General features: G+C 39.5%; 1 protein-coding gene across 5 annotated transcripts in view; it reads right to left on the bottom strand.

Annotated features, from left to right (window-relative positions):
- The window catches only part of SPATA6 (spermatogenesis associated 6), a 39,021-nt gene extending 13,513 nt beyond the window's left edge, over positions 1-25,508 (bottom strand). The window contains exons 1-11 of one of the 5 annotated variants that reach the window (XM_027683070.1): positions 25,290-25,508; positions 20,101-20,238; positions 18,539-18,587; positions 17,725-17,766; positions 16,254-16,378; positions 11,674-11,754; positions 10,391-10,669; positions 8,722-8,809; positions 7,026-7,066; positions 6,067-6,177; positions 5,115-5,290 (exon numbers count right to left, since the gene is read on the bottom strand). In XM_027683070.1, coding sequence (XP_027538871.1) covers positions 5,115-5,290; positions 6,067-6,177; positions 7,026-7,066; positions 8,722-8,809; positions 10,391-10,669; positions 11,674-11,754; positions 16,254-16,378; positions 17,725-17,766; positions 18,539-18,587; positions 20,101-20,238; positions 25,290-25,337 — 1,178 coding nt within the window. In that variant the 5' untranslated portion in view covers positions 25,338-25,508. The remainder of the gene's footprint in view (positions 1-5,114; positions 5,291-6,066; positions 6,178-7,025; positions 7,067-8,721; positions 8,810-10,390; positions 10,670-11,673; positions 11,755-16,253; positions 16,379-17,724; positions 17,767-18,538; positions 18,588-20,100; positions 20,239-25,289) is intronic. The other 4 variants (XM_027683071.1, XM_027683068.1, XM_027683067.1 and 1 more) reach the window with 4 other exon arrangements.
- Between the last annotated feature and the right edge of the window lie 1,404 nt (positions 25,509-26,912).

Below are 26,912 nucleotides of genomic sequence, written 5' to 3'. Positions count from 1 at the left end.
AGGACAAACTATCAGAGGATGGAAATCAATGAAGTCCTGTAGTACCAGATTCACAAATGGAGAGAACGCTACTGTAATTGGGGGGAAGAGGGAGAAAGAGCTCTTAAAGCTCCTGAAAAAATCTGCAACAACTTATACATGGAACAGGAGAGAGTCTCAACAAAACCAAATATATTTAATTCTGAAATTAAAAAAAAAACCCTCTCCCAGATATTGTATCTATGCAGGTATTTATTCAGCATTCACAGTAAAGAAAGAAGTTGCTTTATTCTCATTTAAGAGGACATGAAGTGGTAATTCAGTATGATGGACTTAGTTTGCAGTGTATACTAGTCTGTATGGAGGCACAATAGAAAAGCTGGGCTACATTTAAAGAGTTTTTCTGGGCAGTTTAGTCAAGGACACAGTTTTGCTTTTTCTAAAAATGACCAATGGCTATAAAACTTAGTGCAGATGCAGCTCTGAAGTGTTTTAGAGACTATCTTGGTATATACCAGCCTGAACTGTAATGAAGTTATACCAACACAAACCCCCCCCCCCGACCTTCTCACAATATTTGCAGTGGAGGAGGGAGGCTGCTTTCACAAGGGCACAATACTACTATGGAGCAGAAACAACTACACACAGCCAAGGCCTTAAATCAAAGCACAGAAGCCTAAATATTTGGAAGCAGAAGCTGACAGCTTAGCTGTGTACCAATTTGCTCTCCCTCTTAAATAAGAAATGAAAAAAGGTAAAAATTTCCCATGTTTTCTATGTAGTTTTTCTTACTTTCAAAAGCCCTGTTTACAATTGGGCCTTGAAGCCTAGTGACACATTCAGTGCTGAGTTCTTAAATTAGTAAATGCTTTCTTTTCTCTCCTTTTCATATCCAGCCCTTATACATCATCCTCATGGAAAAAGTGAAACTTAAATGGCAGACAGCTTCCGAGATTTCAATGAAAGTCAATACTCCAGCTGAGCAGTTGCCCCCAAAAGGTTGAAGCCATTCAGGTACTAAATCATTAGCATGTCACAAATTGGCTGCACCTCCTTATGCTCTTTGGAAGCTTTTCCATTACCTTCTATCTTCTCTGAATTTATTAATTTATACACAAAATGGCTTTGACAGCAATCAATTTTAAATTTACTTACTGCTGCAGCAAAACCAACCAATGAAGATGACAAATAGTACAGATGTTGGTCAAAAATAAGAAACAAGGCTCAGGTACTGCTCAGTTTTGCAGAATATAGTATGAAATAACTTATTTTCAAGTGCTGATTCCAGAAGCTAACTTAAAGAATACAAAATAAGTAAACTTTCCCAAGAGGTGAGATTGATAAACCCAAACCATACAAGGACAACCTTCCTACCAAACTGAATTCCAAAAATCAGAAATAATTACTTTTAAATGGCTAGAAATAGACAGGAAGCCTAGTTTGCAGCCTCTCCCCAGAGCAAGCTTTTTTTCTAAAAAGTCTGCAATATTTTTCAGTGTTCTACTTTGTAGTAGAAAGTTCTCAGCAGTTAAAACATACACTCTCACAGAAGCAAACCCTGTCTTAGGATGCATGCCAGTCTATAAAGGTGAACTACCTGTGTCTAGATTTTGCTGTGCAACAAAACTAATCCCCAAGATCCTGGCCTGACACATTTCAAGATCACTGAACAAAAGATTCTGATAACTGGAATTTTCAAGGACTTCATGTAGGATCCAGTATTTCATTAATATCTATTATCTATCATTACATCTATCATTAGCAATATCTAACTTCATGCTGCTCTTTCCCTACTACTTGGAAAAAGATAATATAAAAATATGGTAGTTAAACAATAGAGGAATATTACAGAAGGGCATCTGATCCAGACAGTTAACCTCTCTCTCACTTCAAAGAGAACTTAGGTTTTTGTTAGATTTTATAGTAGGTAAGATCACATAGCAGCAGCATAACCAGGAGAACATGAAAAAAGACATCAAGCTGCACTTCACTCTGGAAACAAAAGCAAAAGCATGCTCTTTTCAGAGCAGGAAAAAGAATCCTTTGATCCCAAATGCATGAGAAGTAGCTTTGCCTCTCACATAACAGAAATAGTCAAATACTCCTATGATTGTTGTGGTCTCTTGAGAAAAGGACTTCTCTTGTGCCAGCACACAGCTCTGCTCAAAGGACTTCTTGACCTTACAGAATCCATCTCACTATTTCTCCTTTCCTTTATGAAAGGTACTTTGCTGCAGGTTTCAGTGCTGCAGGGAAGGCTTAGCTTGTAAGTCCCCAAGAAAAACATCATCTTCTAGGAGTGCATGTGGAGGGATGTGCACGACGAAAGCAACGACTGGACTCGAATGTTGCTCTTCTGAAGCAGCACTGAGATAACAGAGTACTAATGCTCTTTCCCAAGGCATTCAGGATGCTCACCTCTGCACAAGAGGCCACTGATCTCTGCACAACCAACCAGACTGGGGGGGCAAAGTCACCTGCCTTGACACGCTGCTGGTACACACCAAGGGCAGGAACTCCAGGGTGTGTATGTGCCACTGGTCTGCACAGGAGCTACAACCCAAAAATCACAGAATCACAGAATATTTGGGGTTGGAAAGGACCTCTGGTTGTATGGCCACATCATTCTGTTGAGTGTCAGCTTTCAGCATCAGCAAATGGTTTCCTTAAGTGATGTAAATAATGAAAAATGTAAAAATAAAGTATGAAAAATAAATATGCAAAAGTTTGCTGTCTTATTCAACAGTAAATCAGTTCTGCTTCCGTCTCAAACCCAGTGGGGAAAAGGGAAGAGGATTGATTTGTGGTGTCTCTGGCAGGCTCACAGAAAGGGACTGGAAACTGCCAGAAAGGATACAAAGGGGCTCAGGGGACCATATGGAAGACCACAATTTCTGTACCACGAAAAAGTATTGCAGTGGCTTAACAACTACACAGCAGGGCTCTGGGAAGTACTCCTAAGGCAGATATCGCTTCACACTACTTTTTAGAAAAAGAAAGGGGAAAGAGGGAACTAAAGGTCAAGGTGGGGAGTCAAGTTTCATATTGACTGTGGATTGACTAGCATTAAAAAAATAGCCTGGATATGCTAAGCAATTTGTCTTTGTAATTCAAAATAAAACTGAGGAAATAAACACCAAATGCTGTGAGATAAGGCTCCATATTCTTTCAATTACACTAACACTGATACACTTTCAGTACTGCTGATTTTTCCTGTATTTCTATGATCTGAACAGCAGTGTTTGCATGCATTTCCAAACATTGACCTTTGAACCATGTTTGTCATTCCAAGTATAACTCTCAATACACAACCAGCTAAAACCATTGTTATCTCAGCAGCATGAAACAGACATCAAAATTTTTAGACTATGCCCTTTATTTCTCATTTTGAATTTTTTTCTGATGACAGAAGTAAATGGTTACATCTTTTACATAAAGAGATGTTACAGCTCAGAAGAGCTGAGAACATTTGTTCTAATAAGAAGAAAAAACATAATTTCACAAGATCAGAAATCTCTTCCGGAGAGGGGCTCATAAAGAGAAAAAGCAAGAACATTCAGACAAGTTCAAGATTAACTTGCAGATGACTAAATTACTATGCATGTAACAGCAGCTCATAACGCACAAGGCTTTCCTGCTATCAACAGAAGGCACCCATCAGCTTTAAATAAAATGTGTATATAATTTAGCCCCAACCCCTCCAAAAGGAGTCCAGCTGAAAAAAAGGATAAAAAAGTCACCATGACAGTATCTCTTCCCCAGATATGGGTAACTAATGCACAAACATTGTCAGAAGAGAGTGGGGAGGCAGACAAGATGACAAAGGAACCTCCTCCAAACCCCAGATACATCCTAATCTCCGCAAAACACTTCTCAAGACACACTATTACACAGAACAACTAACAAACAAGTTTTCAAGCAGAGGAAGATGTTAAAACACCATCTTGATCTTTGTGAGTATTAAAAATTCAGTCCCCACCTGCCATCTGTCATTTTTCTTTTTAAAGAAAAAACTGAGACAGTTTTTCTATTTTGAAAACAAGCATTAGGCTGTGTGTAGGCTGTAAAATGCACCCTGCAAGCATTGGCTACCTGGGGTACCAACGGCAACAGGGATCAAACAGAGAATGAACCAGCCACCAAAGTACATCTTCAGCATTTAGGACAAGACATCAGTTTAATCTGTAGTTTCTCACAATTATTTTATGTATTTGCTTACTCAGGCCCAGCTTTGTACAAAGTTTTTCTGCTTCCACAAAGCAAAACCTGTAACTTACTCACTGAATGTACAAGAGAAGCACCAAGTACACCTTCTACTCAGCAGGAGGTAGGGAGTGCTCTCCTTGAAGGACTGGAGGGCTGAAGCATTAAACCATCTGTTGCTTTCTGATAATTCTTCCATTCCACCCTCATAGGACACTGAAGCTGTGAAGTGTGCCCAAAATATTAATCCAGGGATGGAAATCCACTGAACTAAGGGCTATTGGAAACTGTCTCCAACCCAACCCCATTGGGGTCAGTGGAGACTACTAAGAAAACTAATTTAAATATAGCAATTAATGTACACACAATTGCTGCAGAGGCCCACGCTTCAATTCAAACAAAACAAAATCTTAGGATGTCAATAAAGCAAAAAGATTGGAATATAATACACTGAGTAGATTAAAGCTGCCCAAGCATGCTATGCACACTAGTCACACTCTGAGTACAGCACAGCCACGAGCACGTGCTTACAAACACTAGTCCTAAGTCAGAAGGGAAAAAGGTTTCCAAGTACCTCCTGTAAAACCTACTTGACATGTATCTGTATTAACATTCCTGAGATTCTAATTGCCTCTGAAACACTGATAATTTGAGTATTCTCTGTTTCAGATGGACATTGGCAGCATGAAATCTGGGGTGTCATTGTTACAGAGATTTTCACTGCCACATTATTAGGATTGTAATCATTAGGCAGAGAGGTGATGGCAAACACAGCACCTGAGGAAAAGTCAAACAACATCATTATTGCAGATGATTTTTCAGTCCCTTCAGCCCACACACCTCCACACATGCAAACTATAGTCATGCAAGTACTGTTATCATCTGTTCACATTAATAATTCCAGAATTTCATAAACAAAACCAGATCATTACCTTTCCCTTAGAGAAGACCGATGCAGCACAGAACTCGGGGAATGCTCCTGAAATGCAGGAGGTGCTGAACGCTCTAATGAACCAGCAGAATGGGACTGTCTGTTGGGTGGGCCTGAGAGCTCATCCTCATTGCAAACAACACAACTGTCCAAGTCTTTTCTACGAGCAGATTTTGCCTGAAAAATACCCCACCAAGCTAAAATTTATTATGAATACCAAAATGTACGGTTTTTGTGTTTTTATTTCTCAACCCAAAAGGTTAAAGGTTGTACATACATTCAGGAATATCTGTCTGCTGGCGAAAGAACAAGGACCCTCATTTCGTACAAAGAGCCCTGGTCTAAAGTAATCAACAAGTGTCAGAGGAATCTGTTGGTAACTAACACACCGTCTTATGGCAAAGTCTACTGTAACAGCCCTTTTATCACCTTTTCTGACTGCAGAGTTTAAAGGCTTACCCTTCCCAGGAATCACAGCCTCAGAATAATGCCTGAGAGTCTGAACAACCCAAACCTTAGACTCTTTCTCACTCTGAGATCTCTCGTTCTTAAGACTTTTTTTTTCTCAGAATTTGCTGTTCCTGAAGGGAAGACTCAGGCCCATCTACTCATCTTCTACTCACTCTTCACTATACTAGTTAATCCTTTCATAGTTCCTCTTAACCTGAAACACATCACTAAAATGTTGCCACGGATTACCCCCCTTTTCCCTGGCATGGGGACTTTTACAGGAGCACTTTCCCAAAGCTGAGGAAAAAACCAAAACCAGACAATAATAAGGTTATTCATTTGCTCTTTCCAGGCTGCAGGGCTCTTTTTCCTCAACTTTGGGAAACAGCTCCTCTAAAACAAAGCTATATTATATTTCTGTCAAGAGAAAGATACATTCTCTTCAAACCTGGTTTTGTGAGAATCACAAGTGATTGGTGGCATCAAGAACATGATGAATTAACCTGTAGCTCAGCTATCTTCTGCATTCTCCAATGACTGCTCCTACAATCTACTTTCCCACTGGATGGCAAAGGAGGTGGGGAGGGGCAGAGGGATGGGGGTGATAATGTGACCTTAAAATAAAAAAAGGAAGAGATATTAAGCATATTTAGTAGAAATTCTCTATTTTCTTTACTGTTTCTCATTTTCAGCCATGGAACAATCCAGAAGTGGCACAATATATTAGACTCACATGGTACACAAAACTTGGTAATCCTTGGTAATAAAAGTTTAGAGTCTGACAAAAGTGCATTTAACATATATCAAGATTTATCCTTATAATTCCCCTTCTTTCCTCCTTCCTGTTATCACCAGTTTTCCCAGTCATTAGGAAATCTATTAGGGCACACATAATTAAATGCCTAAATCCACAATTTCTACAGTACTTCAGGAACACAGGCAAAAAACAACTAAAGGAGGATGTAAAGAATAAAGCCCACCAAAACCCAAAACAACCTTGGTATGCATTAATCTTCAGATCCTTTTAATATACAAAGAAGCTAAAATCTGAAAAAGAAAGGATGCAAAATAACACGACTGGCTTGCCAGTTCTACCAGTGCTACCTTTCCATACAATTCCAGAAGGAAGAATACTCTCAGAATGACTGGGAAGGCAAATGCAAAGTGCATTTGAAGACTCTTCTATGGCCTTGTTGCAAGCCTAATGCCAAGGAAAACCAAGATCTGTACCTGCAGGCATTAGCATCTTTACAGAGTGCTAAGTTTCCCTTTACTGTTTGTAAGTAACCTATCGACAGGCCTTAACTGGGTTAGATCAGTTTAAAATGTCCTTTTTCTTGCTTTTGATACTGAAATAGATAAAGTTTCAAAAATATCTATGTGAGACAATCCAAGGAGGATTAGGAAGCTCAGAGCTTCCCAAAAAACCAATGTGTTACCAATAGCACTTCATAGTACTCACTTCAGCTTTCTTGGGTCTGTAGCTGCCGAGAAGAGAAGGATCTGGAGAAAGAAAAAAGGTGCATGTCAGAAGAAATTAAAAAGAAATTTGAATGTCCTAAATGTTATGAAAAGCTTTTACAAAGCATCTTACCTCTCCTCTCAAACAGAACTAAAGCAATTTATTATTATTATACCTTGTGAAATTCTAAACAGTCTCCTCAGTATCTTTCAGGAAATCACCTTCTTTAGCTGAAAACCATGACTTCACATTTAATGGAATACAACGTTTATAATAATGAATCAGGGTATGCACCATTTTTTGCATAGACAGAAGTGGCACATTTTGTTATGCTACTCATTGCCTAAATCAATATCAAATCAAGCTCTACCATTCCCCAAAATTCTGATGTACATTACTCTACCTTACTAATCCTCTCTGAACAAGTTTCCTTGTGACCAACTCTCCCTCCTCCTATCACCTTTTCATTCCTTCCCTCATCACTGACCCACAGACACGAGTATGAAGCCCATGGAAACTTATACTGGGACACTCTTAGGTCCATACTGGGTTAGGATTTTTCACCAGTGTCAATATACACCTCAACCCTGGGGGACTGACATTAAATTATGTCTGCCTTCTTCATCTGCTATATCAGTTTGTATTGAACAACCCTCACACTGTGACCCAGGAAAATCAAAAAAGGACTAAACTGTACTGTCTGTTAAGATTTCTAATCCCAGGAATCTGTTTTTTTCAGAAGTTACAGATAAGCCTCAAGACGCAGGCAGGTGACCAGTAAATCCTCTGGATATTGAGGTAGATTTCAGCCTCCTAACTACTGGCCAGAAACCACCAACTCAGTTTGTAAGTATGCAACGGTATCAGATGATAATAGATCTGTTATATTACCCAGAGATCGCAGACTGGTGAGCCTGTTCCCAAAAGGAATGTGAAACCTTTACAATCCAGCACTCACTGCTACCACACAGAACAAATGTAAAATAACCTGTTCATAATGATTTGATGTAAACAATTTATAATTAGTAAGGAAATGCAATAAAAATGAGGCAGAGCAAACATAAACAAATACTGATGAGACTCATTAAAATTCTCAAATTGTCAGACACATGCAATAAAATCAAGTTTTAGGGCACTTTCTTAAATTTCTGGTCCCACACTTTTTATTAAACCCTCACTTACCCATACCAAAGAATGCTGAAGCAGATATTGGAGCGCATCCTGGATGCTCATTAATAATGGTAAGTCACTGATCTCACTACTCACAAATACTGCTGAAATAAACAGTATCCATTTTTGAAGAATCAGAGCCCTTGAACTTCAAAACAATCAGTACTCCAAGTCTGGTCAACACACCCACAAACCGTGGTGCTGATTTGCTCCACCATCCACTCAACAAAACAAGTGGAGTGAAACAGAGCACTCGCCTGTTTGGCTTTGGTATTCTCTACTCCTGTTTTCACATCATGAAGAACTTTGTTCCAAGTTTCAGGAGGTAAAGGATTATTCAAGGGCACCCTTTGAAGCAGTAGTTTATTCAGTATTTTTCCTATTCCTAGGAAGAACAGCTTTTTGTCCACTACAGACTGACTTTTTTATAAATAAAACCCCAACATTATAACAAATCCCACCCAAACAAAGTAACCTACTGCAGAAGTTAAAAGCACTAGTGAGATCTACAGTAGCAAATACTGACCATGGTCTGCCTTGGCCCAGGCTCCTGCTGCGCTTTCTCGCATGGAACACCAGGTATGAAGTTTAACACCAGGACTTGTTTGTTCAACCTGAAGCAAAAATACTGTCAAAATACTCAGTATCAAATGTATCAATTCCTATTTTTTCTGGTTTGGCTCATAAGATCACATCTAGTACTTTCTAAAATATTTTATTCTTCTTTAAGTACTATTTAAAATTATTTTCATAACACTTTGCTAGTGTGTATTATTAGCATTGCTGTTCATAAACCAAAACAGTGCTAGAAAGGTCTAGAAAACTCTGAATATCCTATTGTCCAAAAAAAAAAAAAAAGAAAATGCAGATAGTTTATCCTTCATCTGTAATGTCTGCAGTCTTTTTAAACAATTCTTGGTGTCTCATATTTATTCTAAACAGCTTAGATCTCACCAAGACAGATCTGAATCTCTTCCTAATTAAAAAAGTTACATTTGACATAATCCAATTTTAATCTTCATGTAACACAAAGTCTCCAGGCCAAAAGAGTCCTCAACAGTAAAGATGCCCTAAAAAGAGCATTCTCAGTCTAGAAAGGCCATGACAGTCAGGATATGCTAAATTAAGAGAGAAGCTTTTTCATTTTTTGTACATAGTCAAGCATTGAAAATCAATAATCAGTGTTAACGATGCTATAATTAAACTGTGAACTTCAGCTACAGACCAAAAACCAGAAGAACTGAATAAAAGGAGTTGAAAGAAAAATATCTGAGAGAGAGAAACAGTTGATTAATGAATGACTAATGACTTATTAAGGCTATTCTGAATTTCTAAAAGGTACCTATAAGTAGAATAAAACTCGGAAAAGAATTCTGAAATTTGACAAGATATTATTAATTAACTTGTACAGATACTGAAAAAAAATAAAGTGAGAAGCAAACAACTGGGACAATGTCCAAAACTGTAGAGAAATCATAATGTCATAGCACAGAATAAGAACAATCCCATTTCTACCCCTACACATTCAAAGTGGTTTACTAAAACCAAAGGATTGTTGCAATCAGAAGAAAAATTAAGAGGGGAAAAAAATAAATATAAGTATATAATCCTCCAAGTGGCTGGGAGATGTAGCCCCTTCATTTTAAATCTCTTACACACCATTTCTTTAAGTAAGTACCTAATTTCAGAACAATTTTTCATGTATGGCAAAAAGTCCTTGTGTTATGAACTCTAAGTCAGAGTGTTTGAGATGTAGCTCTGAGCAAGGGAAGTGCTTCAAAGATCACAGGATGCCAACATAAAAAAAAGTTGAAAGAGAGGAAGTGTATGTGTTCATAATGTGACTAGACACCCTTTCTTTAAAGTCTTATTCAGGAATTTTTAATACTAATATCAATTACTTCCAAGCTGAATTTATACACCTATTATCCTGTCTAGTGTGCTGGAAGAAAAGAAATGGGGCCTCAGAGAATTTAACCTTCATGAAAGAATTTGATCTTTGTCTGTTACTAAAGCAGATAAAAGAAATTTTATTTTAGTTAATTTTACATTTAAATCACTATGTGACAGAGTGCTAAGGAGAGAAAAATTATTCATCTAAACTAAGAGCTGAATGAATTTTTGGAGCGGTATTTAGCGAAAGAACAATATTTGATCTGAGCTTAAGCTGGGAGCACTTTGGAGCCAATACAAACCCGTCTAACTACGAACGGAGGTTTATCGGTTTCTCTTCTGAACTCGTGAGGACCCAGGTTTAGATGGGCCAGGCGCTGCCTGGCTTCTTCTGAGAGCTCACACATCCGTCTTTTGGTGTACGGGGATGGAGAGCGTGATTTTGAAGCTATTGTGGGCTGCTCATAGTTCTTTGATGCCAAGCTGTGCCTGCTTTTCTCAGGTGAGAGAGTGTTTTTCTTCAGCACCTTTGTGTGCAGTTTTCCATTTGGGGTTGAACGATGTACCCCATTCAGACCAGCCTGAAGTGAAGAAGAGAAATGATTTGATTTGACAGCACTGTAGAACAAAGATCACTGAACATAATGCAAACAAGGAACTAATAATTTAACAGAAATAGATGCCATGTCATCTGAAGTTCCCCTCACAGAACTATAATCAAACAGCAATTTAAAAAACAACATGTTTACCATTATCTCTGAAACCAGAAGGTTAAAGCACACATTACTACACGTTAGATGTTAAGGTTAAGTGATACTTACTCAATTAGCTTTCTTACACAGTTAGTGTACAAAGACTGTAAAAAATTAAACTTAATTTTGTCACAAACAGTTCAAACTCACTTAAGTGTCTTTGCATGCAACCCTTCCTGACAACCATTCCATTTTAATGATGCTGCACTATTTTTCAATAATATGGCAAAAAAAGGAGGATGTAAGAGTAACTTTACATGACAGCTTGTGCCAGGAAACCAAACCAAAATTCCAATCTGTGAGACCAGAGAAGAGTGCTTCTTCACCTTTAACTTCACTTGTTGCAGAAGCAGCATTTCCAAATTAAAATACGTGATAGCCTTTTCAAAAAAACAATCTTCATTTCCATGACTGTTAATGATATCGTTATGGAAAACAATTAAATTAATTGGTTTGGTTTTAATAATGTACCTTGTCTGACTTCACCTAGTTTTCATTGTCCTTAATTTTAAGTGTCTGTAACAAATGGTGAGAAGGCATCTTCCCACCTACAAATACACCAGGGACTGACACTTCAGCTGATCACAGAACACAGCAGCTGATAATTGTTTCAGATTCAAGGAACTCTCAGCATTTACTGTCATGCACCAAACTCACTCTTTACTCATACTTGATTAAAAATTTAATCAAGTTGTCAAGCACCCATGATAACTGCTTTAACCACAACAGAAGAATGAGAAAAGTTTGAAGTGAGCAGCACATGCAAAAATTGGAAGCAAGGCTATCAATATTAAATCTGGAAATTAAATTGCAAACAATTAAATTATGCTAACCTGTATGTGACTCCTTCCTGAGCTTAACAGACTTTCTGTAATAAGGGAGATTGTAGAAAATCTCAATTTTGGTGCAATTCCCTAGAAGAGAGACAATAATTGAACATCAAGCTCCAACTGAAGATAAATGGTATCAAAGAGGTAAATGTCACCTAATGTAACAAACTATTCCTAATTTTCAGACATTTCCTTTGTTAATTTCAGCCTTTAATAAAGATAATTAGAAAAGACAGAACAGCAATGGTAAATGTCAAGATGCTAACATTTGCATTTCTGACAATTCAATTACAGATGATTATACTTCTTTTGTACAACAATTAAGGTCTGACTTTTATTTCAGTACATTTTTTTTGTCAAAAGCATTTTTAAAGATTTTTCATGCCACGCTATATAGCATCAATAAAAATTTTAGTCATGCTCTAGGAGTTTCAATGATGCTAACTTTGTAAACTTATTTATGAATAGTCTCAGTTGTGCCACCTTTTCTTTTGTAAAAACATTTTGTTTAATTAGTCAATCACACTGCAAATAACTATTCATTTGCAACAGTAGGACTAAGAATACCCTTCATTCTGTAATCACTAGAGCAGTCTGATTTCTGTGGATTGTCTCCCTCGGTCTGTAACCATGTTCCATCTCTTCTCAATCCCTTCTTGCCCAGGTGGCAGCCTGATTTTGACCAGCTTGGAATCAGTGGGGTCCAACTGTGCCTCCTGGTCAACCACAGCACACACAGACTCATGGCCAGCAGGTACCTCCCTTTTTATGTGGCCAACACTTTCTATTCCACTCACCTTGTTTAACTGCAGCCATGGCTAGGAACATAGTACCTCGGAGGCTCTATTTCCTGTTAAATTCACATAGAATTGGGCAATGTATACAAAATTTACTGGGTGTGAAGGGCAGGGATTATGACACACAGGCATTATTCCCCAAAGCAGCGGCATTAAAAAAGGCATAAAAGAACTAAATGACACATATGCTATAAACAAGTGGGAATCATATATGGGCATGCTGCTCTGCAGAAGCAAAGAGAGAATCAAGTGCCCCTAGAAATTTCCACTCTATTTTCTTTCAACATGGACAGAGTTTGCTGCCTGAGGCATCTGTGTGCATGGCATTTGTGCACATGAACACACAAAATCACTGAGACGTGAAAAGGAGCTGGTCTGTTCGTGACACTGTCCCACATTCCTAAGAATTAGCAGGAACTTCATGAGTGAAGTCTTATTGCTGAACCAAACAATCCTCCACCACCCGCCTAAGCACATACTGATTTCCCACCAGGGAATATGGTCCAGCCACAGGTTACATTATGGAAATGAAATGACAAAAATGCCAAGAAAGCTCAGTCATAGCAATTAACAGAGTCCAGGATTCAATCAAGTCAAGTTATGGCATATAAAAGAGGTTTTAAACTGATCATCTTTAATCAACTCATTTTTATCACTAATGAATTGTCAAGTGCTATCAACAACGTAAGAAAAGACACATCAGAATTAGAAAGTCTACTATAAAATGCAACAATAGAGCACCTACTGCTTTTACAGAGACTAAAAATGATTACAAAATTGTTAAATGCTCATAGCTAAAAAAAAAAAAGGCACAAATCCATAGTTTCTTCAAAGAAATAGTTTGTGGAGAGGGAATAAGGGATGGCACTTGCATACACAGGCATGGATATGCCAAAAGTAACTTACAAGTCAGAAGCTATCAGAGGAGTTCTTCTGGTTTCCACAGTTCCCAAACTCAGGATTGCTGAAGGATATTCAATAGAGTGTTATGTAAAGACTCTTGTATAGCCCCAAAGACATCTGGAAATGAAAATCCAGCCAGAAAGTTTTTGGGATCTATTCTTCTGCCTCTGGCTTAGTGATGTCTGCAGCCCTGAGTAGGCTTGCCAGTACTGCTGTACCAGTCACTAAACAGAAGTGATATGGGCATAACACTAATCTGTGTTATGATCATGGAAAAACTGAAGATATTTAGAAGAAGAAAAGTTCAAACCCACATCTAATATGTGCATTTGACTGTAAGGAGTGTAAGTACAACTTAAAAAAAATGTATGAATGTAACAGAAGGTCTTATACTGGCATGCTAATGAGAGATAGCATAACTAAAAAGAAACTGCTTTAAGAAACATGGCACATACTGCATGAGGGTGGGGAATGCAGATAAGAACATCTGTAAGAAGTCACTACCACAGTCAAGGCATAAACATATTCTGAAAGGCAAGGGTTGCAGAGAAATACAGAAGAGCCAGCAAGAGCCTCAGCTGGGCAACACTGGACCAGGAGAGATAACTCGAGGCACGTCTTGTGTGCGTATTGAGTTTGTAAGCCTCATAAGACATTTAGCCAGAGACATTATCAGCCAAGTGCCAGATTTCTGGAGGAGTTCTGATCCTCTCAACTTGGGATTCCTTCCAACTGGCAGATTAGCAGTGTTAAGCAGACACTGCTTGTCGCTGCCTATCTGAACTCCACAACCGTAACCTCGCTGTTGCTACCTTTACTTTTTTAATAAAAGACAAATTTATGGGGAATCAAAGTGCCACTGAAGCACAGCTGCCAGTCAAAAATATTCAGCATCTCAGCTAGCTATAAATAACTTTTCATGTGGGAAGAACATGGCCTCACTAGCATAAGAATAATGTGAAGGTTCTCACGACCTTGTTTAACATTTCCCTTTTGCTTATCATTCACATTCAGCGCTTCGTGCCGACAAAGTTAGCAGGGGATACTTGCCAGTAAAGCTCAGGGAACACTGGAAGATGGAGGCATTGGAGACTGCATTTCTACTGGAGGTAAAACTCCTCTCACAGTTATCCCATATAGCAAGTAAGGAGAGGAACAAGTTCCTTTTGGGAGCCTCCCTCCAACACCATCAAACACAGCTTCTGCATTATTCCTGAAAAGGGGGTCAAGTATGCCAAAATCCTTTCTCAAACTGTACTTTCTGCAATGGAGCAACAGGTGCTTCTGCAGCCCCTGGTCCAGTGCAGAGATGGATTTAATTTATGCTGTTCCCAAGGATATGGAAGTACATTTGTGTCTTACATCAACCTTTTAAAGCTACTACAGTGCCATCATTCAGCTACCTATCCAAATTACTCTGATCACATCTTCTCACAGCTCACAAATCATGGCACCTTCTCTTTATTGGAAAATACATAATTTTTGTACTAAAGAACTTAGTCCCTCAAAAAACCCCTCAAACTTCTCTAGTGGCTCTGCTTCTACAGAGACTAATTGTATTGTGCTTACAAAATATCTAAAAGCATTTAGCTAATACCACCTCATTTATTACTACCTCCCTCTTATTTCCCAACATCGGGAAAGTACCTATAAGCAGCATGAAAGTAAAACAGTTCCACTCATCTCATGAGCCATCCCTACCATGCGTAGGATGAGCCATCTCAAAGAGGTGCTGTGGCCAAAAAATAATGGCTGTTTTTGCAGGGGCAGTTTAAGCTGCTCCAGAATCATACGTTTTGTAGCACAAAAATCACAGTTTTAATGCATTCAAATGTAACACAGCATTAGACACCAAATTAGCACTTTTAATTGCAAGTGACTGGGCAGTTTCCAGGCTGCCCTTGCAAGGGAAAGATTACACCAGCTAAAAGATACCAGTGACCTTTAATCAGCATTTCCCTCCTGCCATGTGCTTTTAGTCTAATCATAACAGACAGGACAACTGAGTCCCTATCTTCCCAATCCAAATGTCCTGCCAATCCACTAGTAAAACTTAAACAAAATAGGCCACACAAAAACAAATCCCCAAACACACCATCACCACCATCATTAATGAGCCTTCCTGAGTTATTCTGCTGACACTTGATTCAACAGCCAAACTTTATGAAAGGGCAGTGTGAGATGAATTCATTTTCATTTAATAGGTACTTGAGTCCTTATCTCCAGAAAATTAACATTAATTCATTGCACTCATTCTGCCAATTATCTGTTGTTTATCATAGCTTTTTTGAAACTGTAGAGAAGGCAAGTTACTAAATGAGTGTGAATGACCTGAACAGACCTCAACAAACAGGTTTGGGAACATAAAAGCAATTATGCAGCATTAAGCTAAATTTCAGTAACTTACTATTTTATTGGTAACCTTGCACTTCAGGGAGGCCCACAGGTCAGATAGGATAGCACAAAATTTGTAGTGACTGTCATAGTCCAAAACAGTTCCAAAATGGTCTGAAAAATGCTACAGAGACTGAGGAGGAGGGTTACATGGTTTATCTGTTGAGAACCATGCAGTCTATATAACATCTCCCTCTTCTCCTGCATCCCTTCACCACTCCAGCTGCACCACAGATTAAACTGAATGGAGACATGTCATGGTGCCACACTGCAAACCAAGTGGAAACTTACTTTTTCACATTAAATAATTCCTTGAAGCATTTTGAGAAAAGATTATACTTTCACCAAAGTTCAACTGTGGATTTGTACATTCAACACCTAAAATGGCAAAACCTGTCAGAAGTAATCGCTTTTCATTTGAAGCAGTTCAAGGGGTTTCTTCAGTGAAACAGACTGTGTCATAAATACAATCCACAGACATTCACTCACTGTAAAAGAAGAGGATCTCTTCATTAAAATCTCACGCTCTAAACCACGGTGCCCACGGGTAAGCTTAGGGTCAGGGAACAGGAAATCTCTTGTATTTTCTTCATACGTAGCTAGAATTCTTCCAACTAAAAAGAAAATATATATACTTTAATTGGAAAATAGACAAAGCCATATAGCATAGACACCGCACACAGAGCCACACTGAAACCAGGATAAATTTTGCTCTTTACAAATTTTCAGCATGGCTCCAAAACTCCTATCACACCAGGAAATAACCTCATCAAGTTAAATCAGCAGCAGAAATGCGCAGAATCTACTAGGAAACTATGTTTTGATGTTATTGTAAGAAAAACTAAAGAAGATTGTGTTGCCTGTTTTATAAGAGATATATGAGAAGTTTTCTCTAGGCAACTCTTCAGTAGTTTCTTCTTTCTTTCCTTTCCATGCCACAGAAGAAACCAGTATTTTTAAATGGCAACCAATCCCTTATGAAATACTGTATCATTCCATATCACAGTAGTGGCAAGAAAGTAACACAAGTAACATCAAAATAACTACCCCAAGACTTTCTCAATATCCTCGTTTGCTACTTTAAAAAAATAAATGTATTTTGTTTAGACGGAAAGCCTTGAATTTATGTTATAAAAAAATTTAACTTGTGCTATTGCAGTCATCTTGTCAGCCTATGTTGAAGGGCATCACACCCATCTCTGACCCCTGAAAATAAATTCCTTATGCAAGATCTTTTACCCTCCCACACAAAAAAAAATAATCCCCATTCAGTGCATTTCTTCAAGTAAACAGTCTGGTGAGTCACCTGAGAGAAGCGATTGTTTCCTTGAAAGTACTAAGGACAAGTGACTGAGAGTGCTTTTAATACCACAGTTTCCAAATGAGTCCTCTTTAAAACTTGACTTTATTTCCAATAAAATGCAGATTTACATTATTCATGGGAACACTTGAATTTCATTAAAATAGATTTTTATAATCACACAAACCAATAACAGAAGTATGACAAATCGCTATTTATTATCTTCAGATATCCCAAGAGACATGTAATACTTATAGTGAGGATAAGAGTTTTCCCAATGGTCACCATTAAAATGGAAGGAAAAAAAGTGTCATTCTGAGAACAAGATTATGCACTCTGAAATTTCACAGAAAGCCTCTTTGCAAATGAATTGTGATGTAGTTAATAAGTATGCGCTGGATGATTTCAGTTTATTTTTCGTTTTTAAAATATTATCACTTTCCTAAGTCTGACTATGGTACATTTCAATATTCAGTTATTATTCTCTTTCAAGAATGAGATACTCTTGATCTATTAACATTTTATATTCAGAGGACTACTTGTTGAAGAGCTTTCTATGTTGTTTGTGTGTTGGAAAAAGTGATTGTGCTGTAATGGGCAATGTCCTCATGGAAATTCACCTATTAAACTGCATAATTTATGAAGAGACTGATACAATACCTGGAGGAACGAGCTGTATTAGTTCAAGTACTGCTGTGTCAACTAGAAGGGAAAAAAGTTTTTTCATGAGTTAAAAAAAACCAACCCAAACCTAAAAGGAAAAGTATTTCTCATAGTCAAAGCCCAAAAAACCCAGATCCCCGATTTAAGCTTCACAGCACTGTATACATTGCTGTACTATTTCCATCACACCAACAATAACAGAAAATTAAAAGCAGCTTGGATAAATATCAGAGATGAACACAATGGCATTAGCAGCATACAAATGACAACTCTAACTTGATTTAGAACTTGGTAAGTTCTATCTGCTGCCAAGTTTGTCCTCTTTTAAAGATTATGCAAGCTTTGCCCACTTTTCAGATAACTCCCAGTATGAAGGTGCATATTCCTGGAGTTTGAATTCAGGGTCAGTGTTTTCTCACTACAATCCATTACACTCCACATGTGGCAAGACATAATTTTCTGATGAATGAATAATGAAATGAACAATTTTTCAAAAATTGGAGGTTTATGCTTATATAATTTGAAAACTAATCAAATAAATAACTATAAAAAGGAACCCATTACCTATCTGAATAACCAGCTGGATTTCCAATCAATTATGACTTTTTACCTTTTTCCTGTTCTAAATCATGTAGCACACATTTCTAGAGGCATTTTGTTAGATAACAAAATGCTTACCCACTAGCTATTCAGAGAGCAGGCTCCTGATAGAAAAACTACCACATACTTTATATCTCCAAAAAGCCTTTAGAGCCCACACATGCATGACATTAATGGATAGAACATAGTATACATAAAAAGCAGAACCTACATTCCAGTAACTTCACAAGGTCTCCAGGATCAACTGTATTAGCAAATTCCTGAAAAAGAAATTAATAAATAACAACAATGGCACAGTCAAAATAATTAGATGGACCTCTGGAGAAAGAGAAGGAAAAAAAAACCCAAAATCAATATTCTTCCTTGCCAAGATGGTTCTCAAGAGCCCTATCCCTACTGGAAAAATAAAGGATATTGCAATTATCATTTGGAACATGATCAAATTCATTGAAACCCAGCAATTGTTGTTATACGCTTTCCAGCCATTAGGAGTTACCTCTCCATATTTAAATTATGAGGTATTGTAAAGAGTTGAAGACGTAGTGGTAAGTATTGTCTAAGAAAATTTCAAGAGAAAAAGATGAATTGCTTAAAGTACTACAATTCTGGTAGATGAATAATATATTCTTTAATTTATTGGTAATGCTTTAAGCTTAATTTTCATGGAAGTGACTCTTCATGTACAGGCTCCTGTTCAGGGGGTTTTTTTTAACCTGAATCTCACATGAACAGATGCCAAGGAATAGGGAAAGATGTTGCACTGGATATTCAGCAGGTAATAGATTTCTCCCTAATTCTGTATAAAAGTCTCAGCAGAGTGGTGTAAATCACACTGCTATTCAAGGTACTAAACATTAAAAAACAAAAAGTACTGGTCCTCCACAAGTATCTAGACCTAATCAATAGCTATTTGTAAGAAGACAGATATTATTCTCAGCTTTCTTGTTCACCTTCTTTTGTAAGGAAATGGTGTCTTGGAGGTTCCCTAAATTACACTGAAAACAGTATTCAGTACATTTCCCTTAAGTAGTTTGTGGTATGTCTGCCTTTAAAGAATGATGGTCTTTCTTACTTTTCAGTAGCCAGTGGAATTATCACTCTTTCTTTCTTACCCACTTCACCAGAGCATCACTGATGTTTACTCAGCCTGGTTTTCAAAGTGCTGGGGGATGCTTAAAGGAAAAGAACTAGAAAGGGCAAAGTATTATTATTCATAGGTAGTCAAGAAGCCAGATCATATCTGTGAGATACTGTGTTTCATTATCCCTGTGGTACTAATAATGAAGCTAGTAGGGACTCAAATATGTGATAAACAACTATAAATTATAGGGCCAGAGTACCAATCTGGGAATTCTGGTGACAAACCATGAAAAAAGTATCTCAAAGGGAGTAAGATGTCACCAAAAAGGCTTGAGCTGCTATTCTGTCCTTCTACTAAATTGAGTCTCCTATATTATATGGTCTTTGTTCTTCACCTTGCCATAATTTTTAGAACAGCAACATGCAGTTCCTTCCAAAATAGCAAAACAGACGCTGAGAAAGGACAGTTCACAAAAGAAGGAACAAACACCTAAAAGTCTCATCATACATTATAATTTTTAATATGCACGTGGATAATACAGGCACACACCTCCTTCGTGCTGAAGAGAAGCAGTAGTTAAAATACTGTGCCATCCTCAGTGCGACTGCTTGAGCTCATGGGTTTTGCAGATGGTTTTTGTGGAATTTGGGATGGGGTTTATTTGAGTTGTACTAGCTCTTGACACATCTTACCTTTTCAAATACTAGTTTTTCTTGAAAGAAGAGTGGAAACACCGCAGGGACACACTGAGTTTTTTTACACTGCCCAAGTACAAAGACACTGAGATAAAGTTCCTCTTTGTCTTTCAGCAGCACTCCAGGACAAGTTATCTGTAAGAGTAACACACTCATTAAACAAAGTGAACTTTAGATAAAGAAGTAATGGCTGTTTTCAAGATAAAAATGAAACAGTCAGGACTGAAATGGTTGATTTCTGAGAGTCAGATTATAACAGACTAGAGTGAAAAAATTTCTTCTCTAAAGCAATTCTATTTGTACAGAATGATCAGGAAAAATAGTCACCATTTTAAAATAACCAGGACCAAATTCATCTTGCTTAAGTAAACACACTCCATTGTCTTCAACCTAAACTGAAACCCAATAGCCAGGTTAATATAGTTAAAGGCATGCACTGACTATGTAAGAGAGAATAATCTTCTATATGAAGAGTCATGTAGAATGAAGTCTGTGTGATGCCAACACACAAAAACCCATCCAAACTTTGGCCTAACTACAGAATGGAGCTGGTAAATGTACATGCTTAGATATTCATACTCTGTCCAGCCACCAGAAAGGGTAAGTTAATGTGCAAATGTTATAATAACTTTGTGTTCTAATATGTAAACGAGAAAAAAGCAATTGTTGTTCCATTACTACCAGACACACGATTTCTCTGGGAAGTTTGGCCATCTTAGAGGGTACTCAAAGCAGGAAGGCTTCTCATGAGCTGCCAGATACGGCCACTAACCTCTCAACTTTCTCTGCACAATTCTTATTCTTTAAGTAAGAAGTTGGTATGTTTCTAAAGCTCTGATGAACATCAGACATTCTTTCTTATGCTCTAATTGCAAGGATGTACACAACTCATTGCAAAACTATTTGCTATTTTCTCCAAGCAGCGTGGTTTCATTCTATTACCCAGCCCAAAGAATTGACACCTCTCACTTCAGGTCTCCTGCTCGCTTTTTATCTCAGTACTAAAAATATGAGGTAGTCTTTTCCAACATAAGGTTGCTGGAGAAAGTGTTCAGACTTTCAATTGTCAGGTAGGAAGACAAAGGAGGAGAGTGACAGGAATTAAAATAAGTGGCTTGGTTACAGTCTCCTACTCCCAAATGAACGTTTTACTTGAGAAATTCCAACTGGATTTAAAAGAAAACTATATGAACAGCAGAAAAACAGCCTCAGGTGAAAGAAATAATAGAAAATAATGTGTGATAAATTATTATAGATACAGTATAAACTAAAAAAATTGGGTTTCTACTAATAAATATCCAACGAGGAAAAAAGAGGGTTTCCTCTCTGTGTAAATGAGGGCTTCAAATCTGCAAGAAAAGTGCCAGAATAATACATAACTCAATTGAAACAGCCTGTCAAGCATTAAACAGCTTGTATGACACTCAAGCAGTTGCAAGTGTGAATAGGAGTGAGAGAGACAGATTTCATTCATACAAGGCAAGATGCCCCCAAACTCCATAGTACAAGTCCTATTAGCTTTAGTTCTCGCTTTTCTTCTCCACATTTCTGTAGAACTTACAAACATTTTTAGTGGAGCTTTGTGCCTTTCACCTCAGAGAAGGCAACCAATATTTGCCAATTTGTTGAGGTGAAAAGTGAGAGATTTCAAGACGTTGGAGAGGGCAGAACTGCAAACAACAGGTGCCATTTTCTCCTTGCTACCCTGTAAAAGAAAACAAATTCTTACAAATGAGCATGTGGGCCCAGATAGCACATGGGGAAACCTGTGATTCTACTGCCCTGGAGAAAAACTGCACAGTTCATTGCCTGGGCTGGAACAGCACCAAATCTGCATGTCCATGTAACTTTAAACCAGCTCCAAAAAGAGTGACACGTGTATATCTGCATTTGGTGATACCTATTCTGTCATATGCGATGCATGGAGCAGCATAACTCTTGGGAGATAAACTGAAGCTCTTATCTGACTGCAAACTGTTCAGGCAGGATGAGGGACTATTTTAAAGACTGTAATAGTATTATCTGTGGATCAGCTAAGGAAGAGGGATATCAATGCTGCAATTAACTGACCTTACAAGCAACCCAGAGGACTATGAGAACTGTCTAGGACAGCACTACCCTGGACTTCTCTGCTGAAAGTTCCCAGGATGATGGAAAATGTGTACCAGCTCTATTGCTGGGGCATCACAAACAGCCATAAAGAACTCACTGAATTAATCTCATGGAAAGGAACAGAATTCTATTGATCCACAACCCTCTATGTCATTTATTACAGGCAGTCCTAAAACTGTAGCTGTAGATGTGACCAATGAATAAGGCAGGCCTGGAAAAATCCCTTTAATTGCCCATTATGATCAAAACAAGAAGAGTTCTCTATGAAGGGCAATATATTGGTTTCTGCTGAGTGTAAGCTTCCAGACACAACAGCATTTCGGACTCAAGAATTGCAAAAATAATCCTCTCAGTGTGAAGAAATTCCATTTTAGTCTTCTTATCTGGCAGTAATTCACAATTCTATTAATTTATCTTTATGCTTAAAGATTTACCTACCTTCACTGTCACATTTGTGAATTCTCCATGTAGCCATGACACAAAGAATAATGTGAATTTCTTTCTGTTGCTACATGAACAATCTAAATGCCAGCAGCAGAGGTAGACACTAAAGTTAGTCTCAAAACCACAAATAACAGTGAAATCTCATTCTGAGCAATGGTAAATTATTCAATTTCAATTAAAGGCATGATAAACCAAACAAAAAATCTCCCTTAGTTTTTAAGTTAGGCTTTCCATTTCAGAAGAGCAGCCTCTCAGAAAAGAAAACTAGCAGTGAGATAAACCAAAGAGCTGATGGACTCAGATCAGAGGTGGTCTTGGAATGTCATTAAGTCAAAAGGAGCACAACCCATCTATATCCTAAAGCAAGGGAAAAACAAAGAGGACAGAACTTCTGACACAAGTGGATAGGTTTTAAAGAACATTGAGGAACAAGCAGAGCACTGTAAAAGAACAGGAAAATGAATGAGAAATTTGGACAAGACTTAGGTCACAAATACAGCGAAAATGGAGGAAATGAGTGGATGTAGTGTAAATCAACCAAAATGTGAAAACTAACAAATCTATATTCAAAACACAATGGAATATTTTGCCTTGGTTTTAATGATATTTAGCACAGGAGCAAAAAGACAACTTAAAGAATTAAATGATGAAAACAGAAGTCACCCAGTACATACTAGGCCTGGCCCAGAAGCCACAGCGATGCTGCATCATATTCAGCCCAGGTTGTGAAAGAATGTTATTTTATTTCCTGGATCTATACATAACTGAAACCTATGTAATAAAAATAGGGGTGGTACCATCTGCTGAAAAATAATAAACTCAAGGCCCATATGAGGCAGAGAGATCTGAAAGATTATAACCCCATCAACCAGAATATTTAAATATGCAAAAGTAAAAATTAAAGACATGGAGGAAAACATAACTAGAAGAAAGCCCAGCAGCACATGTTCCATAAAAATAGATCAATCAAGCAAAATCCTACATTTATCCAGTCTATTTTCTGGATAAAGGATATAATCTAGTGCCATACGAGAAATTATTACTTATGATGCAAAAGGTAGGACTTAGTATCAAAGGTGGTACAGAATTGGTCAAAGGACAGCATCAATAATGTGCAAAAACTGGGAGGCATCAAGCTGAGGTTACTATTAAAAATGTTACTATTAAAAATTCCTCTCTATGTACTCGGATTCATGTCTTTTAACATTTTTAATGACCCTGACTAATATTAAGGCATATACAATGAATCTCGAACTTTTTTTCCCTACTTCACCTAAGGCAACAGCAAGACCCCATTTGGAATGCAGAGTTCAATCCTGATCCTGTTCAGTGCAAATTCAAAGTGAAAGAGTAGTTCCCATCCCTAAGATGGTGAGAAGACTGGTGAGTCCATCCCACAAAATACTATCATAAGAACGAGGTCTACTTACCTATTGGGAAATGAAAGAATTGCTGCCCAAAGAATACACTGAGAGCAACCATGGAAGACTAAAAAATTATTTAAGTGAAGGGCCAATGTTGATATTTGTGTAAGAGTAGTCCCTTTCCACCCTTATTTGTAGCCTTGAGAGCAGGATGAATAACAAACAGCCCACAAGTGAAGAAGCCTGACCCTGGGGAAATGTCTCCCCTGTACTCTCTCCTGGCACAAAAGTAGTTCACAGCAGTAGGAACAGAAAAGGAAAGCACATCTGGTCCTTTCCAGGAGCCAAGCAGACCTTGGCATTACAGAGACAAACACCAGCTGTTAAGACAGCAGAGCGACACCATGAGAGTGACACCCTCACTATCCAGAGCAGCCATTCAAGCTTGGGAACAAAAGGCAGCTAAGCAACCAGGAACCCCTGGTCAAGTTTCCAGCATATACTTCCTGGGCCTGCACTTGAATTTTGTGGATGGCACCTCGGGTTTTCCTCTCAGCAGCAAGTATTCTGGCAGCACTTGTCCTGTGAGGAAGCCAAACCTCTGGATTACAGTGACCAGGGCGCACGAAGCCATCAACTCCAGGGTAACAGCGTGCCACACTTCTTAAAACTTATCAGAATGAGAGCTTCTTATTTTGTACTCCCAACCTGGATATAAGCAGAAAACTTTGCAAAGTGCAGAAGGCACAGTCCTAATGTGATTAACGTGAAAACCTTTCACTTTCACACCTACCGACCTGACCCCCTCCGACCCAGAGCTACCCAGTGCCACGTGCTGCCCCTCGCAGGGGTGCACTTCAAAGCACAACTGCTCCTTCCCGGGATTTCTTTTGCTCCGTTTTTTTCAAGCGTGCTTTTCCCACGCCGTCCAGCTTCCCAAGAATGAGCGTCTCTTAAAAAAACCCCAACTTTTCCGCAAGAAAATGAGAACTGTGGAGGGGCACGGCCGCTGCCAACACCGGGGCGAGGGGGGCACAGGGGCCGGCTGCCGGGGGATGCACACACCGAAGGGCTGCAGTGACACACGGAGGGCGGACCCTGCTCGCCAGCACGGCCCAGAACAGCCTCCCTTAAGCCCCCTCGGGCCGGCAGGGCGGCAGCCGGGACAGGAAAGCGGGGCGGGAAGCGGCGCCGGAAGAGCAAAGCGCGGCTTGTCCTCCCGCCGAGCCCGGCCGAGGCCGGCGGGGGCGCGGCCCAGGCACTCACCGAGCGCAGCTCCAGCTGCAGGACACAGCGCAGCGCTTTCCGCGGCATGGGCGGGCGGGCGGCGGGGCCCGCCGGGCCCGGGCCGCTGGGGCTCGGCCGACGCCGTTGTCACGGCAACCGGGGCGCGTCCGGCCCGCGGGCACCGCTCCGCCCTGCGCCCGGATCCCGCTCCGCCCTCCCCGGGGGCGGCCTCGCCTCCTTCCCGCACCTCCCTCCTTCCCGCACCGCCCCTGGCCGCCGCCATCGCTTCCGCAATCCCGGGCGCGGCGGTGCAGGACCCTCTGCACACACTCTGGCCGCAGTGCCGGGCTCCGTCCTGTCCCCGTCCCCTCCCAGCCGTGTAGCCCCTCGGTACACCGGCAGGGCCTCCTGCTCTCACAGAATCACGGAATCAATTCGTTTGGAAAAGACCTCTTTGAGATCGCCGAGTCCGACCTATGACCGAGCACCACCATGCCAACCAGACCACGGCACTCAGTGCCACGTCCAGTCTTTCCTTAAACACCTCCTGGGAGAGTGACTCCCCCACCTCCCTGGGCAGCCCATTCCGATGTTTAATCACCTCTTCTGTGAAGAAATGTCTCTGAATGTCCAATCTAAACCTCCCGTTGTGCAGTTTAAGAATATATCCTCCTGTCGCTAATCCTGTCCCTCTTCCCTACTCATCCCACGACCACCTCGGGTGCTCCTGCCTGCCCCATTCCCTCCCCTCACGGGCGGGCCCGTGCTGGCACTGTCCGCAGGGACTGTGGTGCTGATGGGGAACTGCTGGGGTGAATCAAAAGTGATAAATAATAGATAAAATGTAATTTCCAGTTTCTCTGCTTTCTGAAGGGCCAGGCAGTGACAGTGACGGGTGCTGTGTTGGGTGATGGAGAGCTGGTGTGAAAGCTGAAGCATCCAGCGTGGGGCAGGGCACCAGACAGGTCACAGACGAGGACGGCGCTGCCGTGGGGAATCCAGGAGGAGTGTGAAGCTCGGGATGTGTCAGATCCATCCAGCTTCTTGGGCCTCCTGCAGAAAGGAGACAAGAGAGCCTTCCCATCAACAAAGGGGTCACAACCAAGTTTTGTACAGCTCTAGGGCTGAATAGCTAAAAAGCACTAAATTGCCATGCTGCCATGTTTTCTTTATATCTTTTTTATTTCTTTTTTTATTTTTTCTTCTTGTAACACAATTCACCTGCATCCTGTTGTAAGAACATGGGCCCTTTTGACTCGAGTATCCTGTTTTAATGTCCTCTGCGGGCGAGATATGGTGCACGTGGTATATTCTGACTGGTCCCATGTTCAGAGACTTGTCTGCACACTCATATCTGAAACTGTCTGTTCATGCTCATCTTTCCGCTTTCATTACTGCACAAACTCAAATTTATGCCACTGATCTTGATCACCATTTTGATCATATCAAAGATATTCCCCGGTGTCTTTGCTGCTAAGTTGTTTTCAGAGTATTTACAATCACGTACAACACCAAAATAGTCTGACTTTATGTCTTGGCAACTGCAAGTCATTTCAGCCTCAGACTGTGAAGGGATTTAAGCCTTTAAATATTCTTTCCAAATTCACAAGTACAGTTGTAGAGCAGGAAATTTTAATTGCCTCCAAAAGAGAGCAGTGGCTC

The sequence above is a fragment of the Neopelma chrysocephalum genome, unplaced genomic scaffold (assembly GCF_003984885.1).
Source record: "Neopelma chrysocephalum unplaced genomic scaffold, ASM398488v2 Primary Assembly neopelma1_64, whole genome shotgun sequence".
NCBI classification, from domain to species: domain Eukaryota; kingdom Metazoa; phylum Chordata; class Aves; order Passeriformes; family Pipridae; genus Neopelma; species Neopelma chrysocephalum.
The sequence above is the reverse complement of the archived record's forward strand: the minus strand, read 5'-3'. Positions and strand labels throughout refer to the sequence as shown.